Raw genomic sequence first — 18,848 nt, 5'->3', positions numbered from 1 at the left:
CACATTTCGTTTTTCACTATTGCAAGGCTAACTGTTCCCATAGGCCAGAATGGGCAGTTTTATTATAACTTTTTATAATCCTAACTCACTCAGGGAACTAGGTAGTAATTCAAGTTTAGTATGCCTGAACTCAGAATGATAAAATACATATTTTAGTGAAGTTGGTTTTAACATTCTGTGTTTGAAAATACCACTTTTAGAAAGTAGGTATTTTCTTGCCTAACTATCCAAGCCTGCCTCTGCTAGGTTGTGTATTCCATATCTGGTTTGTGAGTGACAGAGGCTGGGGTGGCTCCAGGAGACAGGGTGAGTCAGCACAAGGCTGCGTAGACCTATCTGCATGAGGAATGGTGGGAGGAGTAGCGCCTGGGCCTGAATAGGGCTGTGCCTGACCTCCAACAATGCTGGCTCCACCTCCTGTGGTATGTGATGACCCTGGCCCACACTGTCAAAGGAAAGAAGTCCTGTAAACAAAGTGCTCCAGGACTGCACAGAACTGGTTTGGACTAGGTACAGACACTATCTGCCTTCAGAAAAAAATGATTTTGGTGTTTAAAAGAGGGGAACCAGACCCCAGAACCTTAGATCACTTCTGGGAATCCAGATGAACCTTTGCTGAGAAGAAGAACCGGAAAACTACAGGAGGAGACTACCCCTATGCTGCATATTGTTGGGGTTGGCCTGCAGTGGTTGTTTCATTGCCAAAGAAAGGAGCAAAAGGACTGAGTGTGCTTTCATCATCTTGAGGAAGATCTCCAAGGGCTTGAACTTGAGCTTGCCTCCTGCCCGAAGTCTCAGGGATACAAGACTTCACCCCTTCTGCTTGCCTGCATCTAGAACTGCGGTTTTAACTGCTGCAGAAAGAAATTGCAACACCGACGCCGGCGAGCGACGGTGCCGTCTTCTGCACCGAAGCCGTGAGCGCTGCTCCGACTTGCACCGTAGACCCGCCGCCGGCCCCCGTTCCACATCGACGCCAGCGAGTGATGCCATAACCTGCCCGAAGCCCTGAGCGCTGCTCTCACCTGTGCTGTGGTCCTGACGCCTACTGCTGGGCCGCATTGACTCCGAAGCGGACATCGACATCGCGGAGCTGATCCTCGACGTGGGTGACCGAGAATCCATCGACAGCCCGACATCGTAAGGAACCGTGGTTTCGCGCAATCGTGGCATCACCTCCCCGACGCCGCAAGAAACCGCCGTCTCACCTCCCATGCGCTGCAGTAAGGAACCGAGTCTAGACCTCTCTTGGTGTCGTAAGGAACCGACGCCTCGCAGCGCCAACGAAGTCGCACCTCCCTGACGCCGTGAGCTGTCTTTGTTTTTCATCACTTTTCAAAGTACTGGTCTTTGGGGGTCTGTTTGACTCTGGGCCCGACGCTGCGCACCTCGCGGTCAGCGCCGTACTGTGGAATTTCTCCTGTCACGATGTTGTGATAACTCACGTTGGAGTTATCTGTTGCAAGAGACTGATTTTAAGTGAACAACCTATTTTTAAGCATATCTTGAGTACAGTATTGTGGATTTGTGTTGTTCAGTCTTGTGTTCAGTCTATATAAAAATACTTATTTTTATAATACAACCTGTGTGGTGTTCATCTGTAGTGTTATCACTGTATTACTGTATGTGTTCACAAATGCTTCATACACTGCCTCTGAGATAAGTCTGCCTGCTTGTGCCAAGCTACCAAGGGGGTGAGCAGGGGTTATTTTGGGAGTGTAGCCCCTTACCCTGGCCAGAAGCAAGGGTCCCTATTTGGTCAAAGGTACCTAAATCTGCCAACTAGAGACCCCCAAATCTAACATTGGTGGCAGCGGTGGTATTTGGACTTGCATTTGTGACTCATATACAGTGATTGGTGTACACTACTAGTGAGTTCAGACCATAACACAACCACATACAATTTGGTAGAGTGTTTTTCCTTGGAACTTCTTTTCTATGTTTGATTCCTGAGAACTGCCAGTCTTTTCTACCATGAGCAAGTCAGCATCCATAGCATATGTAGACATTGAATTGGAAGAAGGGAGAATTGATACCTACACTGTGCCTAATCTTAAAGCTTTGTGAGAGAAAGTTAAAATCTCTGTAAAAGGCCTCACCAGGAAAGAGGAATACCAAAAGGCGCTGAGGGCCTTCATGGAATCTAAGAATGCCAGTGAGCATCCTGAGGAGCCAGTGGTGGAGGCAGATAATTTAGATGAGCAGCCTGTGGGACGAGTGGGCCCAACTGAGAAGAAAGTACCTTCCAGGGTGGTCAGCAGTGTTTCTTTTAAGGGTCTGTCCCCAGGAGAGCTGGAGGAGAGAGAGAGGGAAATAGTGCACAAGTTGGAGCTAACCAGGCTCAAAATAGATGGTCAGAAATACATCGAGAGCAAGAATATAGAGCTTGGGATGGAATTATAAATGAAGAAGTTAGCCTTAGAGGAAAATGCATTTTGAGCATGAGAGAATGATGAGGGAGTTGGAGTTGAAAGCCAGGGGCTTAGAGATTCCTCCCTCTGGTGGCAGCAAACTTGTACTCTTGAGTACTGAGGGAGTAATGCACACACCCAGAGATGTGACACCTGACTTGGAGGGGGTTAATTTACTCCAGGAGGTTCAAGGACAAGAGGTAGCTCCAGTGGTGCACAGTGTCCCTGAGATAGATTGGGGAACTGGCTCAGGGGTTCATGGTCTAGGTGGTGGGAGGGACACTCTACTGACTCTAGATGAGAGGTACAGGGGAAGGGGTTCCCTCATGGTTGAAATCCTGGTGTGTGAGTGTGGAGACTGCCCAGAAGAGTGTGGGTTGAGTGACAGAGACAGTCAGATACTGTCTTGCCAATCTCAGGAGAGTGGTGTGGAGTATGTGTGCAAGGCACTGGATGGTAAGGTGAAGGATAGTTTGGTTAACCCTTGTGTGGGGCTATGCGATTCAATTATGGGAGAGCATATTGTAAGTCCCTGTTTTCCAGAGCTATACCAACACCTGTTAGAGTGTGAGTTCTCTGATCCTAGGGAACTTGAACAGGAGGCAGACCTCTGGCTGCATGCGAGAGTGTCTGAAGAGGCATTTGGCAGTGATCATAAAAGGAGTGGCTCAGGTATCTTCCGGACCTGTGTTGTGGAAGAGGTTCAGAGTAGCCCAACTAGGTCCCGGTGTAGTGGGAGGGGTGTAGGGGCTCACATCATGTCTCAGTGGAGAAGGAGTTAGTGTGGGGCTGCGTGTCCCAAGGTGCCCAAAACCCAGGGCCTGGATGGTTTTTAAGGGAACACCAGGTGGGGAGCCTAGTCTGTCCTGATGGGTCACCCATATAGGGGGATCCCATAGTGTCTGGTGCACTGAGAGTGTCTGTAAGCAGGCTTCCATCAGTTCCGGTGTCTGGCAGTGCCACTCCTAAGTGGAGGGTGCAGAAGTCTAGATTGAGGAGTGAGAGGAGGAACGTGTCCCCAGTGGAAGAACCAGTGGGTCAGGGGCCAGCCAGAAGGGCTGAGTCACCAAGGAATGACCATGGTGATACCACTTCTGCCCTGGGGGATCTTCACGTACTGTCAGATGGATGGACAGGGGTCGGGAGATCTGCACCAGGCAGACTGTCACACAATACATGAGTTGTGTGTTACCCTCAGGGGCATGCGTGCTCCCCAGGAAGTCCTGGTGTGCCAGACGGGTGCTCAGCTGTAGGGTTTAGTCCCAGGGTTGGGGAGCCAGATTCAGGTGTTATCTGACCTGGAGGGAGGGACAACTGTAAACAGTGTCCCTACCAAATTGTCTTCTAGGGGTACCACTCCAGGTGGAAGGGTACAGCACACTGGAAAGGGGTGCAGAGGAAGGTAATCCTCGCCTCTAACCCCGGTTTAACTGGAGGGTTTAGACCCTAGGTTGGAGGGCAAGGTTCAGGGTGTACCCCTTGACCTGGAATCCCAGTTGCAGGATAGAACCCCTAAACTGGTGGGCGAATTGTGCAGGACACCTGCCACAGGTGCCCTGGCAATTCTGGAAGGGGGTACTGCTCCAGATGAGAGGGTGCAGAGCCCCAAGGAGGAGGAGGAACAGGTGTGAGAAAGCCCACCCCAGTCTCCAGTCCAGAAGCCAGGTACAGGCCCGGGGCTGGTGCGTCAGTGTCAGGATGTTATACCTGACCTGACAGGGGGAGAGTGGACAAAGGGTGCCAAAAACCTGGGGCTACTGCCCCTGCTCTCTGACGTCACAGAGGTTTGCAAGCCCTGAGAGGCATAAGGCCTGGGTCTCATCAATGACCACTGTCATTGGCCACTGTGGGACACACCTGTGAGCAAGCTAAGGTTAGGTGCTGCACAGATGGTGTCCTCAGGTGAGGAAAAGGGTTCCCCATGGGTTAGCTTGGTGGGCACTGAGAGTATGGACAGAGGGATCCAAATGGGTTCAGATTGCCGTAGAACTGGAATATGCCCCTGCTGTTGCGGGCCAGGGTCCATGTTCTATCGCTCAAAGCAGAGAAGCCTATCAGGGTAGTGATTGATCTCCTGTGCCTTTTGGCTGGAAGGGGGTTGAGTTGGGCTTGGCGCTTTTTGCAGGATCATCCCTGAACTTTTTGCCTTCCTCCTGTATTTTTTCTGACCTGTTGTTGGCTGTTTTATGACTCTGGGCACTTTACCCCTGCTGATCAGTGTTAAAGTGCATATGCTCTCCCTATTATAAATTGATGTATGGATTAGAGACTCCATGATTGGCTTATTTGGTTTACTTGTCAGACCCTAGTACAGTGCACTACGTGCCCAATTCACTGAACTAACTTAAGACAAAATCCTAAACTTAATACTTTTGGTATTCACAGAAGGCATTTAGTAGTCTTAAGTTAGGATTTTGTCTTAAGTTAGGATTTTGTCCTAAATTAGGATTTTGTCTTAAATCAGGATTTTGTCTTAAATTAAATTTAAGTTTAACTCAAGTTTGTCTTAACTTTATTTTAAGACAAAATCCTAATTTAAGACAAAACCCTAATTTAGGGCAAAATCCTAATTTAAGAGAAAATCCTAATTTAAGACTATTAAGTGCCTTCTGTGAATACCAAAAGTAGTAAGTTTAGGATTTTGTCGTAAGTTAGTTCTGTGAATCGGCTTGCAGCACTGATTGTTCCACGCACCGGAGCAGCTTGTAAAGTGTGTCTCAGGCCTGCCATTGCAGAGCCTGTGTGCAGTCTGGTATTGCCATGTTGACTTGGCAAGTGCACCCATTTGCCAGTCCCTAAACCTTCTCTTTTCTACATATAAGTCACCCCTAAGGTAGGCCCATGGGCAGGTTGCATTGTAGGTAGAAGGTAGGAAATGCCCTGATGTGTGTGGCATGTCCTGATAGTGAATTACAGCCATTTCTGTTTTTCACTATTGCAAGGCTACCTGTTCCCCACAGGCCAGAATGGGCAGTTTTTATTATAACATCTTATAATCCTAATTGACTCAGGGAACTAGGTAGAAATTCGAGTTTAGTATGCCTGAACTCAGAGTGATAAAATACATATTATAGTGAAGTGGGTTTTAACATTCTGTGTTTGAAAATAGCACTTTTAGAAAGTAAGTATTTTCTTGCCTAACTGTCCAAGCCTTCCTCTGCTAGGTTGTGTATCCCTGGTCTGGTTTGTGAGTGACAGGGACTGGGACTGGGGGATTCCAGGAGACAGGGTGAGTCAGCTCATGGCTGAATAGACCCATCTGCATGTAGAGTGACGGGAGGGGAGCACCTGGGGCCTGAATAGGGCTGTACCTGCCTTCCACAATGCTGGCTCCATTTCCTGTGGTGCGTCTGATGTTCCCTGGCCTACACTGTCAGAGGAAAAGAAGGAGTCCTGTAACCAAAGTGCTCCAGGACTGCACAGAACTGGTTTGGACTAGGCACAGACACTCTCTGCCTTGAGAGACAAAGGAATTTGGTGTATAAAAGAGGGGACCCAGACCCCAGAACCTTAGATCACTTCTGGGTCCAATTTAGCGGCGGCTTCCTGACATGAAAGCGCCCTGAAGCAAGCAGAACTCTGGGCAAAAGTTGCATTGAAAATGCAGTGTTCACCGGGAGAGTGGGGCTGAAGGAGAGAGTTCTGGAAGAAATATTTTCGAAGTGTCGCGCACTGCTGGTTTTTCTCTCCTAAAAAGACCATTTGTGCAGTTGGGAGAAGTAAACATAAAAGTGAAACAATTAAGAAACAATTGTCTCTCATAGAACTGTGTGCACTATTAGACGCAGCGTGTGAAAAAATATTTTTTATGATACTAGTTTAATTTTCGGGACTAAACACGAACAGTAACATCAGAAATAAATGAGCGCCCCCTCTTTCCGCAGGTAGTTTTTTTTTTTTAGAGAAGCAGAGATGTACCATATTTGTCCTGTAAATCGGGCGATAAGTGTTGTGCCTAAATATAGTAAATATGGCACCCCTTGCAGCCTGCCGACTCCTGGGCTGGTACCTGTGGTGTTTGACTGAGCCGTTTCTTTGCTTGTTAAAGCGGGTTTGTAAGTGAATGAATGAGGTAGGTTTTATCATGCGCAAACTTTGCCCAATGGGCGTCAAGGCGCCTAAATCAAATAATTCAGCTCGCAGATCAAAACCAGCATTCTCTCATTGGTAGGCTTTGGTAAAATACCACGTCTTAAGGGCCTTTTTGAACAAATCAATTGAGGGTAGGGTTTTGGCCTCAATTGGGAGAGAATTCCAGAGCTTGGGAGCGGCGACAGAAAAAGCTCTCGCTCCCCATCTGACTAGCCTTGTAAGGGGCACTACCAGTTGAAATAGCCCTGCAGATCGAAGAGATCTGGTTGGAATATAGCGGGTAAGCAGAGACCCAAGTGCATCATCCGTGCCAGCCACGAGGGCTCTATATGTAAGACATAGAATCTTAAAAGAGACTCTATGCTGAACAGGGAGCCAATGAAGATCTCTCCTAGCAGTCGTGGCTGAAGATGCTAAGGGAAGGGCCGGAACAAAACGCGCTGCAGCATTCTGCACGATTTGCAGTCGATGGATAAGGCCCTTGTTGGACTCCACATACAAGGAGTTGCAATAGTCGAGCCTGGAGCCGACAAGGGCGACTGCAATCTGCTTGCGAGCCTGGAGGGAAAGATAGTTACGGATCCTATTTAGAATCCTGATAACACCCCAGCATGTGGCCACGGTCCTATTTACTTGGAGCGTCATAGAGAGTGAGGTGTCAAAGACCACGCCGAGATTTCTGGCTGATAGGGAGGGAGTGGGGCAGATGCCAAGAGATGAAGGCCACCACTCGCTCGACCAAACATCTTGGTCTTTCCCAAAGACCAAGACCTCCGTCTTGTCCCCGTTTAGCTTTAGGGAATTGATGATCATCCATTCTGCTACATGCTGCATGCATGACCTAAAACTAATGGCGGATGTATGGACAGAGGAATGAGCCAGTGACACCATGATCTGGGTGTCGTCGGCGTAGGACACCACCTCCATCCCCTGCGATCTTACTAGTCTAGCAAGGGGGGCCACATAGATGTTAAACAGGGTCGGACTGAGGGCCGACCCCTGTGGCACCCCACATTGCAATGACTTGGCAGGGGAGAGGAAATTTCCAAGCTTTACTCTCTGTTCTCTACCATGGAGAAAGGAGTTAAGAAGATTCAAAGCCGGTCCAGTGACCCCTGCCTCCCTAAGCCGAGATGTTAAAATGGCGGGAGACAGGGTATCGAATGCGGCTGTGAGATCTAATAGGACCAGTATCGTAGTTTGGCCACTATCCACTTTGCGTCGGATGTTGTCTGCTACAACAGTGAGTGCGGATTCGGTACTGTGGTACTTTCTGAATCCGTGCTGTGTGTTATCAAGATACTCACTGGTCTCGAGAAAAGTGGAGAGGTGAAAGTTGAGGTGTGCCTCCACTATTTTTGCAGGGGCCGGGAGCAGGGAGATTGGCCTGAAGTTTTTAAGAAGGCCAGGATCCAATGACGTTTTTTTTAGAAGAGGCTTCACAATAGCCTTCTTCCAAACAGATGGAAAAGAACCCTGGACAATAGCCCTATTCATGACTTCCAGCATGGGCGGAAGAATGCTGTTTCTGCACTCCTTCAGTGTTTTTAGAGGTAAAGGATCCATAGGGGAGGAAGATTTAGTCCTATCAAGTAGTAGGTTCAATCCTTCCAAAGACAATAAGGGAAATTGCATAAATAGTTTGGAAGGGCCCTCACCCAAGGTGTCTAGACTGGCTATAGCAGGAGGGATATCCTTATCCAAGGAGTGGCATTGGGCTTCTAAGGTGATATGAATGTCCGAGATTTTGCTATGAAAGAAGTCAGAGATGTTATTACAAAGATCCTGAGAACTAACTACAGGATCAGGGAGTTGGAGAGAGCATAGTGAATCAGCAATTTTAAAAAGTTCCCTAGATGAAGTTAGGGAACCCGTAAGATTGGAAAAGTACTCTTGCTTTTCCACTACAACTGTCAGTTTGTAGTCCCGTAGAGCGGACTTATGGGCCTCTCGATCTTTCGGATCCCAGGATTTCCTCCAAATTCTCTCGCTGCTCCTACACCCTTGCCTTAAAAGTCTCAGATGTTCAGAGAACCAGGGTGCAGTGGGTTTCTGCCGAGCCACATATCGAAAGGAGGCGGGGCAAGTTTTTCCACGGTATTGGAAATGGAGTCCGTGAGTTCTTGAGCTGCCTCATCCGCATCCTTCAAGGAGAAAGACTCCGAGATCCGTAAATGAGAGGCAATGGTGTCATCGGTAATATTTCTAAAATTTCTCCTAAGAGTAAATGAAGTGGCGGCATGATTAACTAACGCAGAACAGGAAGAGCAAATTCAAGCGGAACTGCAAAATGATCTGACCAGACCAACGGCAAAGGCGGGCCAGTAGATAGTCTGGGATCACTAGAAAATACCCCATCAAGAATATGGCCAGCCATGTGAGTTGGGCTGCTCACCAACTGAACAAGGTCACAAGCTCCGAGTGACTCAGTTAGTGTCAGGGTATCCTTTGAGTGGATTTCCTCCAGATGAAAATTGAAATCACCCAAGATGAAAAGATAGGATTTTCCAAAATAAGGTTCTAGGATTCTGAGTAGATCTAAAGCAAAACTAGCCCTAGAGCCGGGCGGCCTGTATATGAGTATCCCAGTGAAGGAGACAGATGGAGCAAACACAATGCAGAAATAGAGTGCCTCAAAGCGATCTCCAGGCATTGATAAAGTCAGGGCAGGGATCTGCTTGAAATCACGTGTGCTGCGTGAGAACGGCATGAGAAATGTCATTAAAAGCAAGTACTTCCATAGCCACCAGGTGAGCTGTGTAAGGGGCGCAGTCGTGTTTAGCCAACGCTGGAGCAGTGCGCGACTCTTTGGCACGCGTTCTGAGTCGGCCTAGCAGTGGCTCAGCGCTTTCCAAACATCCCAAATATATTAATATAATGTAGGCACCCTCTGCCTCTTGCTGACTGCCTTACTCCCTTCTACTAACTCACCTCAACCCTCCAGGAAAGAAATATTGTACAAGAGTGATCTGGGGCGAAGACAGCACCAAGCCAGATCAGAGACCGCAGAAAGTCATGCTTCCCCTTGGCTCGGCTGGGCCGGACCTCACAAGAGGGTCTGGAGGAGGAACAGGATCAGACCATTTTCTTCTACTTCCTGCGCATTTATATGTGAGGCTAAAATAGCGCTTAAGTATATTTTGTTGCAGAAATGATCAAAGCCTAAAGCTAAAGCATGAGCTGAGAAAACCTTTTTATCAGAAACTGAGGATATATCAGATATATGGGGAAAGAGGCACCTGTAGAGCAGAGCAGCACAAGACCTTTCTGTGGTGAAAGAATGAATGTTCAGATCTACACCGTGTGCATTCTCGTGTATAATGTTAGTGGTTAGTCCCCCTGTCCCAATTTCCAAACTCCAGGCGCAGGGGGAAATGTTCCTAGACATGTAAATCTCTCTGCCCTGAAGTTTGGGGGCGTGATATAAGGGCCATGCAGTCCTAGTGGTTGTGGCAACGGGCGCTGCTACCAGGACCTGAGGAGCTCTCTTTTATTTCATCTGAAGGTGCCAGCTTCACAGGCGCCCAGGGTCACACTGCTCGCCGCAGGAGAGCTGCCACCTGAGGTATGCTTAATATACACCACTGTCTGTGCTCAGGTGGCCTCGCCCTCAAGATCTCACCATCACCCGCTGCACTGGGCAAATGTCACTCAAGATAGAAACAACGCCACACACTGTGAACAGGTGAGCTGCCACTCAAGACCTGACCAACACCAGGTGCACTGGGAAAATGCCACCAGAATGCCAAACACTGGGAGTAGAAGCTGTCACTTAAGACCAACACACCACAACACAAGAGAGCTGCCACTAAAGACCAGTACTGAACAACATCCACTGCACTGGGCAAATGCCACTAGAGATAGGGATATATAGATATGCCACACACTGGGAACAGGAGCTGCCACCTTGAACCTGTTCAACAAAAGAGAGCTATCACTGAAGACCTGAATAAACACCCGTGCACGGTGCACTGGCAAATGCCACCCACAACAGAAACACATACATACACTGTGAACAGGTGAGCGGCCACTTAGACCTGAAAACAACACAGACCGTGCACCGTATCCATGCCTCCCTACAGACCGTGTACTGGATCCTTGCCTCCCACAGACTGTGCACCGGATCCATGCCTCCCAAAGACCATACACCGGATCCATGCCTCCCACAGACCGTGCACCGAATCAATGCCTCCCCACAGACTGGGCACCAGACCCATGCCTTCCACAGTCCATGCAATGGATCCAAGTGTCCCCACAGACCGTGCACTGGATCCATGCCTCCCCACAGACCATGCACTGGATCCATGCCTCCCCACAGATTGTGTACCGGATCCATGCCTCCCACAGACATGCACCGGATCCATCCCTCCCCCCCAAACTGTGCACCGGATCCATGCCTCCCACAGACGTGCACCGGATCCATCCTTCCCACAGACCGTGCACTGGATCCATGCCTCCCACAGACCATGCACCGGATCCATGCGTCCCCACAGACTGTGCACCAGACTCATGCCTCCCCACAGACCGTACACCGGATCCATGCCTCCCCACAGAATGTGCACCGGATCCATGCATCCACAGACCGTGCATCGGATCCATCTCGTCCGACAGACCGTGCACCACATCCATGTCTACCCACAGACCGTGCACTGGCTCCATGCCTCCCACAGACCGTGCACTGGATCCATGCCTCCCTACAGACCGTGTACCGGATCCATGACTCCCACAGACCTTGCACCGGATCCATGCATCCCCACAGACCGTGCACCAGACCCATGCTTTCCACAGACCGTGCACTGGATCCATGCCTCCCCACAGACCGTGAACTGGATCCATGCCTCCCCACAGACCATGCTCCGGATTCATGCCTCCCCACAGACCATGCTCCGGATTCATGCCTCCCCACAGAATGTGCACTGGATCCATGCATCCACAGACTGTGCATCGGATCCATCTTGTCCGACAGACCGTGCACCACATCCATGTCTCCCCACAGACCCTGCACTGGCTCCATGCCTCCCACAGACCGTGCACCGGATCCATGCCTCCCCACAGACCGCGTACCGGATCCATGCCTCCCACAGACCTTGCACCGGATCCATGCCTCCCCACAGACCGTGCACCAGACCCATGCTTTCCACAGACCGTGCACTGGATCCATGCCTCCCCACAGACCGTGAACTGGATCCATGCCTCCCCACAGACCATGCACCGGATTCATGCCTCCCCACAGACCGTGTACTGGATCCATGCCGCCTCCCCAAGGAACGAAAAGCCTCTGCTTTGAGGGCAGGGCACGGTGGAGCTGTCTCCCAAGGCCTGAAGGGCGTCACTGTGTGGACTAGGTGTCACTAAATTCCTGAACAACGCAGCCACAAACACTAGGGGGAGGCTACCAAAGACCCGAACAACGCCACTCTATAATAATAATAATAATAATAATAATAATAATAATAATAATATTAATAATAACCCCTTAAGTGCTGCGTCGGTGCGTTGGCCGACGGCAGCACTACCTCCCCAGTGCTGCGCACGTCCATTGGACGTTCATTCAGCACTAGTTCGAATGGACAGCGCAGCACTGGGGAGGGAATTGCGCCGCAGCTAAGGTGTTAATAATAATAATAATCCACATTTGTAAAGCGCGAACCATCACCCGTTAAGGTCTCTAGGCGCTGGGGGCCGTCGGGAAGATTAAGCCAGCTATTGCCCAGAGTCACATGGTGCTGGGCTAATCTGCCCCGGGATCGAACCGTGATCCCCAGATTCCGGAGTCAGTCACCCTGGCCGCGGCGCCACACTATGCAAAGGAATGCTGCAATCAGGGCCCCTGCAGCCCCTCTAGCCCCTTCAAACTACCACCCAGAAACTGTGCACTCAAACCGCCCTGCACACGTGAGGTGTCACCGAGCACCCGCATAGCCCAAATGGCCAACGTCCCTGAGGACAGGTGAAGTCACCTTGCTCTAGTATTGCCCCAGTGCTCTAAGCACAGGTGGGGGGGAGTGGAGGTGACCTGCCACAAGTGCCCCGGCAGGCTCGCTACTATGAGCACAGCCGCTAACAGGAGGATGGATGATAATCCCAGGAGCGTAGCTGTGAGGTGTACAGCAGGTGTACTGGCACCGGGGACTTGAGGTCTAAGGAGCCCACTGCACCCTAATTATAGATTTTTTCTATTTACTGAAAACTAGTTGGACCCCCATCTTCCTTGCTTACGTTAATGCCTCTGGCACCCTTGCTTCGCCACAGGGATGAGGGTTAATCGCCACTGAAGGTGTTTATCAGCCCCTGCTACGAGCACAGACTGTGCCTGATACACGCCTTAAGTGGCGATGAACCCCCTCTGTTCATAGCTGTGGGTTCACCCCTGCCCCTGAGCGCGCGACACCTCGTTTCTGCACACAGTTGACAGCGAGTCCAAGTGGCCTGGTAAATGCGAACCATGAGATCGAGTAACTTGGGTCTTCAATTCCTCTCAGTGTAAACTATTTGGGGGTCTGGAGTCGCACAGCAGCAACGTTTGTTGTTCCAGTGCTGTAAGTTTGCCTAACGGGCCCAGATGTTTTGTCTGCAAATCTGCAGGTCTGTGACACATTACAATCCTGCACACGGTGAACTACGCATGTACAGTGTGAGTTGTGCAGGGCGGTATAAGGTGAACCGTGGAGACTTTGTGCTGCTGTCTGTGAGAAATGTGTGTGCAGCAGGGATATATTTTGGGTTGCATAAGGTTCCCTTTGAACTTTCAGGTTCCATCAAAGTTACTGCATTTCACATAAGCATGTTCTGCTGGGAATCTTGGGCAGGCAGTTTGCAGCTATTGCTATTGTTAACCACACTTCAGTTTTGAGGATAGTGTAACCACCTGGCATGGAGGCAATTTCTTGGCAGCAACTGTAAAAAGTTAGGGCAAAGATTCAGGAGCAAAGGTCAATTTTATGGACACAACTCAGAAATGTCAAGCAGTAATGTAAAAGTTAATAAGTAAATTGCAGTCTCAAGTGCAAGTCAAACAGCATTGGCATATCCAATAGGTCTCGCCTTTGGGCCCTTATAAGTGTTTAGTTATCTAGCACAATATCCCTGGTGCAACAACATCAACTGTTGCATGGCTAAACACTTATGAGGTCCCAGAGGAGACCTATTGGCTATGCCAATGCTTGTTTTTTTTTGCGGTTGACATCAGTTGAAACCAAAAACCGGAAACCGTATGTATATGCAACACTTGTTCCACTTATCTGAACTATGTAAAAATGAGCTAAAGTCCAGGTCACAGACTTTGACTTAACAGAGTAACAGTTATGGTCATTATGAAAAAAGTATGCCTATGCAGAGCTCAAAGCACCAAATGCCCAAGGTAAATAAATGGGGCTGAGGACTAAGACAATATATAATTTTGTGGCTGTGACTCTTCATTCCATGTTATTGCTGAATGCACCTTACCTTGAAATTCTTCTGGTATGTTTTGTACTGGAATGCCCGTGTCTGTAGGTCATCCACAACAACTTGTAGATCTTGCAGTAGTTGTTTCACTTTAGTTTCATCTGCAGTGATCTCTAGAATCTGAGGGTCCTTGATCACAGAGGAACAAAGATGATTGTGTATTAAACATTAACTTGCTGTACTGTTGTGAGACAGTAAACACCCAACCCCAGTACGACCTAAACCCTATACAGTAAAACAGATATGGTAAGTACAAAAACAAATGTACCATTTAAAGTGACCATAATGAGCGATGCAAATGCTATTTCCCCTCACACAAGAACACACCCTCCTTTATTTTCACCACTAAGAAATGCATCCGATATAATCAATAAGCAATGTTACGGTGCCCCTTACATGCTTCAATGTATAGAAATCAAAATTGCTCTTCTTACAAAAGCATTGTAGCTACTAAAATTGCATGTGATTTAGAAAATTCTTAAACAGATATTAACTTACAAAATGTTTAGGGGATAAAGGACATGAACAGCTTTGATAAGGTAAGGTAAAGAAATATGACCCAATGTACTAAAAACTGGTCTCAATTTGCAACCAGTATTTTTGAAACCAGACCAGTGAAGAATTTTATACACTACTTTAGGTACAAATAGATGGGTCTTTAGAATTTCAAATTGGAGTGGGTTGTAATGCAACCTACCTCATGCCTATTATTGATGTTGGGGTAATTGGCGGCCATCAGAAGGATAGTGGCCTGCTAGGGTCAGTAGACCACTATGTGTGTGATCATCTTTTGAGCAAGCAACATTTTTTTCTAACTGCAGCTCATTATCCTTAAAGGATATGGTATTACATTTAAAAATACAAGTTAAATTTTTTTTTTTAAGTTGGTTGGAAAGTTGGCAGTGGTTCCGTGGACCAATGCCCACTCACCAACAAACATGCCCTTCTAACAGCTGATTCTGTATGGAGTCGCAAAGTCATATTAAGTGTTGGTAAAAATTTACAGATGACTTTCTAAATTATAGAAAACGTTTTTGAAGTCGCAGACATTTGGACTGTTTATCATCATAAAAACATTAAGGCCCAGGGCTTGTGTTGCTCTTGGGTCACGTAAGGCAATGCAAGGCAACTCTAGCCCTGAAGTCAGGTTTACTAAGCCACGCAAAACCACCTTGAATGGCTTAGTAAATTTAGAGTAACGCCATTCAGTGCAAGTCGCTGCCTTGCATTACTGTGCTTTTGGAAAGCGTTCCATGGGTGGACTATGGGCGATCCCACACATGTACCCATGGACTTTGGTGCATTTCCAGATTTACTGAGATTAGTTAGCTTAGGAATGCATCAAAATGCTACACCATCCCAACAGAGGAGAAACGAGGAGAAAACTGGTTTTTCTTTTAGTCATTTCCTCTTTCTGTGTGTGCTGCATTGTGTAGCAGACATAGAAAGAGGAACATTCCTCTGAGACACCCCCTTCACATCTGAGATACCTTCCTGAACAAAACCAATCCTGCCTGTAATGCATGCACCCTTGCACAAGGCTGCAAGGGTGCCTGTGTTGGCACTAGGCGGCATACAGTGCGTTAGTGCAGGAGAGAGCAGGAATGTGTCATACCTTAGTAAATATTAAATGAAAAATGAAAAATGGCACTTATAAAGCGCATGGCTACCCTAAGGCCTCCCAGCGCTAAGGACCAAGCCTACTGGTGAACGCTTTAGATAGCTGGGAACAAGTGGAGAAGTGGAGAAGTGTGGCTCACTGGTTAGAGCGGGCAGACCCTGAAGCAGAGGTCAGGCCCGGGACCAGGGTTCAATTCCCGACGCGGCAGGGTCTTGAGCTCAAATGTCCATGGACTCGATAATTCTCGCTTCGGTGCCTGACCTAATCATGGGTTCACACTCTGCAACTCTGGGCATTAAGCTTGCTTAATCTCCACAACGGCCCCCCCGCGGCGGGATGCCTGGCTTTCACCTTGGGGATGCCCTGTAGGGGCTATCTCACAGGGAAAAGCCAGGACGGGTTCCCAAGGCAAGCGCGGAGATACCCCTTCGGGGGGTCGATTCTGGCGCTATATAAGAAACATAATAATAATAATAATAATAAGTATGTCTTTAACTGTCTGCAGAAAGATAGATGGTCTTCTTCCAAACGAATATGGTCAGGAAGAGTGTTCCACCTCCTGGAGGCAATGTAGGAGAATCGTCGACCTCCACTCTGGCCCCATAAATTCTAGGTACTATGGCCATGCGTTTATTTTCTGAACGTAGGACTCTACTGGGATGGTATGGGGAGATGATTGACGGTAAAATTGGTGGGCCTTTGGATGCCGTAATCTTGTGGGTGACACTGAGGGGTTTAAACTGGATCCTCTCTGCAATAGACAACCAGTGTAGAGAGGCTATAGATGCTCGAGCCGATTCTCTGCGAGGAATATGTAGAAGCAGTCTGGCTGCGCAGTTCTGAACCATCTGGAGTCTCACTATTGTGGATCGCGGAGAGCCCAAATAAAGGGCATTTGCGTAGTCCAAGCGAGAAAGAATTAGGGCTTGGACTAGCAGTTTCTTCGCATTAAAGGGCAATAAAGGTAGAACTTTCCTTACCATCCTGAGTAGTCCATAGCAGCATCCTGCTACCTTCTGGGCTTGCACTTTCATATTTAGCTTATTGTCCAGCCAGACTCCCAAACTTTTTATTTGATCTGTGGGATCGGTATGCTGCCCAGGCATTTAGTCCATAGGGAGGTAGAGCCAACTGGGAGAGGTTTACCCAGAAACATCAAGTCTGTTTTTTCTCCATTTAGTTGAAGAAAGGAGCTCTCTATCCAAGCTGATACTTTTTCCAGACAGTTAGCTAAATTGTTTGTACTGTTTCCAGGTTGATTAAAGGATACTATCAATTAAGTATCGTCTGCGTATGTAACGATTTGTATACCAAAGGGTTCAACGATTTTCGCCAAGGGGCTCATGTAAATGTTAAAAAGGGTGGGGCTCAAAGATGAGCCCTGTGGCACCCCACACCTCAATGGCATTCTCTTGGAGATGGAATTGTCCTCGAAGACCTGAAATGAGCGGCGATCTAGAAAAGACTCCAACCACATTAGTGCAGTTCCAGATACCCCTGCCTCTCTAGTCCTGGAGATCAGCAGTTGATGGTTCACGGTATCGAAAGCCACACTCAAATCTAGGAGGACGCTTTCTGCCGAGCCTCCAGAATCCATGATTTTCTGGCTTCCTCAAAGACAACAATCAGGGCTGTCTCTGTGCCCTGATGGGGTCTAAATCCTGTTTGCTTTGAGTGAAAACAGTCATTATCTTCCAAATAGGTGGACAAAATGGAGTTTACATGTTTTTCTGCAATTTACGCGATCCCTGGAAGCAGTGAAATAGGGCCGTAGTTGGAAAACACTTCAGGGTCCGCTCCTGCTTTTTTAAGCAGTGCTCTCACCATGGATTATTTCCATAAGGAGGGGACAATCCCTGTTCTCAAAGACAGATTAATAAGTTTTAAAATAGTGGGGGCATCTGTTTAAAAAACTTGGTTCAAAGCGGTAGGCGGGGCCATGTCCCTCGGGGAACCTAATTTTAGTTTATTAAGGTGGATTATAAGAGATTTAATATCCACTGCCAGGTAGACCTCCAGTCTGGTCACTGGTGGGCTTCCCCTTTTCTCCAACAGGGGGTCATTTGAGGAGGTGGTAGCTGAAGGGAATGCTAGGTAAATAGATTGAATCCCTCTGCCGAGCATCCTAGACAAGGACTTTAAGCTTGGCAATACAGCCGAGGAGAGCTATGCTCGCTTCTGTCAATCAATCTTGAGTTCCTTGGATAAGCTGGCACCCCTTCGGAAGTCACGGGGTAGGGTGAACCGAGCCAGCCCTTGGTACACGAGCGAGCTTCGTCAGCTCAAACTCGACTGCAAACGTGCAGAAAGGGCGTGGAGGAAACAATATCTAGACTCGGAGAAAATTGTGTTCCGGTCTGCCATTCACAACTATAAGGCTCAGATCAAGTTGGCTAAAGCGTCTTATATTGAATCCACCCTGAGCCATGCCCCTAACAAGGCACAGGCCCTGTTCAAAATTGTTAGAGACCTTGCCCATCCCACGTGTGTGGCCAGTTCTGTCCCCTCATCGCAAGATCTCTGTGATTCTATTGCCGAGGCCTTTGAGGAGAAAATCCGCAGAATCCTGGAGGGTCTGCAGGACCCAGTCAATTCTCCTACTAGTTTGGGAGCTCCGGAGGTGATGGCTAGTCGACCCTTGCAGAGGATTTCTCACCCCTGTCTAGAAGCTCCAGCCTCACCTACCAGTCGACCCCGACCAGAGGATCAGGCTCACAACTTGGGAGCTCCGGCAATTGAAGCCAGTCGACCCCAGTTGAGTAGCCTCCCTCTTTTCCCCACGGTTCAGGTCCTCAGTTTGGGAGCCCCGGCGAGGGAGGCCAGTCGACCCCAGCTGAGTAGCCACTCCCTGCCCTTCACGGACCAAGCCCTCAGTCTGGGAGCTCCGGCAAGTGAGGTCAGTCGACCCCAGCTGAGTAGCTCTCCCCCGCCCTCCTTGGTCCGGGCCCTCAGTCTGGGAGCTCCGGCGATTGAGGCCAGTCGACCCCAGCTGAGTAGCTTTCCCCCGCCCCCTTTGGTCCGGGCTCTCAGTCTGGGAGCTCCGGCGACTAAAGCTAGTCGACCCCAGCTGAGTAGCCCCTCTCTGCTTCCTGCGGACCAGATCTTCAGTCTGGGAGCTCCGGCGCTTGAGGCCAGTCGACCCCGGCTGAGTAGTCTTTCCCTGCCCTCCCTGGACCAGGCTCTCAGTTTGGGAGCTCCGGCGATTGAGGCCAGTCGACCTCAACTGAGTAGCTTTCCCCTGCCTTCCTTGGAGGAGTTTAGCAGCCTAGCCCTTACGA

At 48.8% G+C, this 18,848-nt stretch overlaps 1 protein-coding gene across 1 annotated transcript in view; it reads right to left on the bottom strand.

The window, feature by feature from the left end:
* DNAH6 (dynein axonemal heavy chain 6) overlaps positions 1-18,848 on the bottom strand; it is a 2,460,712-nt gene that overhangs the window by 1,857,204 nt on the left and 584,660 nt on the right. The window contains exon 16 of the mRNA XM_086961829.1: positions 13,950-14,078. Within this exon, the coding sequence (XP_086817955.1) occupies positions 13,950-14,078 (129 nt within the window). The remainder of the gene's footprint in view (positions 1-13,949; positions 14,079-18,848) is intronic.

Source organism: Lissotriton vulgaris, chromosome 3_1, assembly GCF_964263255.1.
Source record: "Lissotriton vulgaris chromosome 3_1, aLisVul1.2, whole genome shotgun sequence".
NCBI lineage: Eukaryota > Metazoa > Chordata > Amphibia > Caudata > Salamandridae > Lissotriton > Lissotriton vulgaris.
This window is presented reverse-complemented; position numbering and strand designations above follow the sequence as displayed.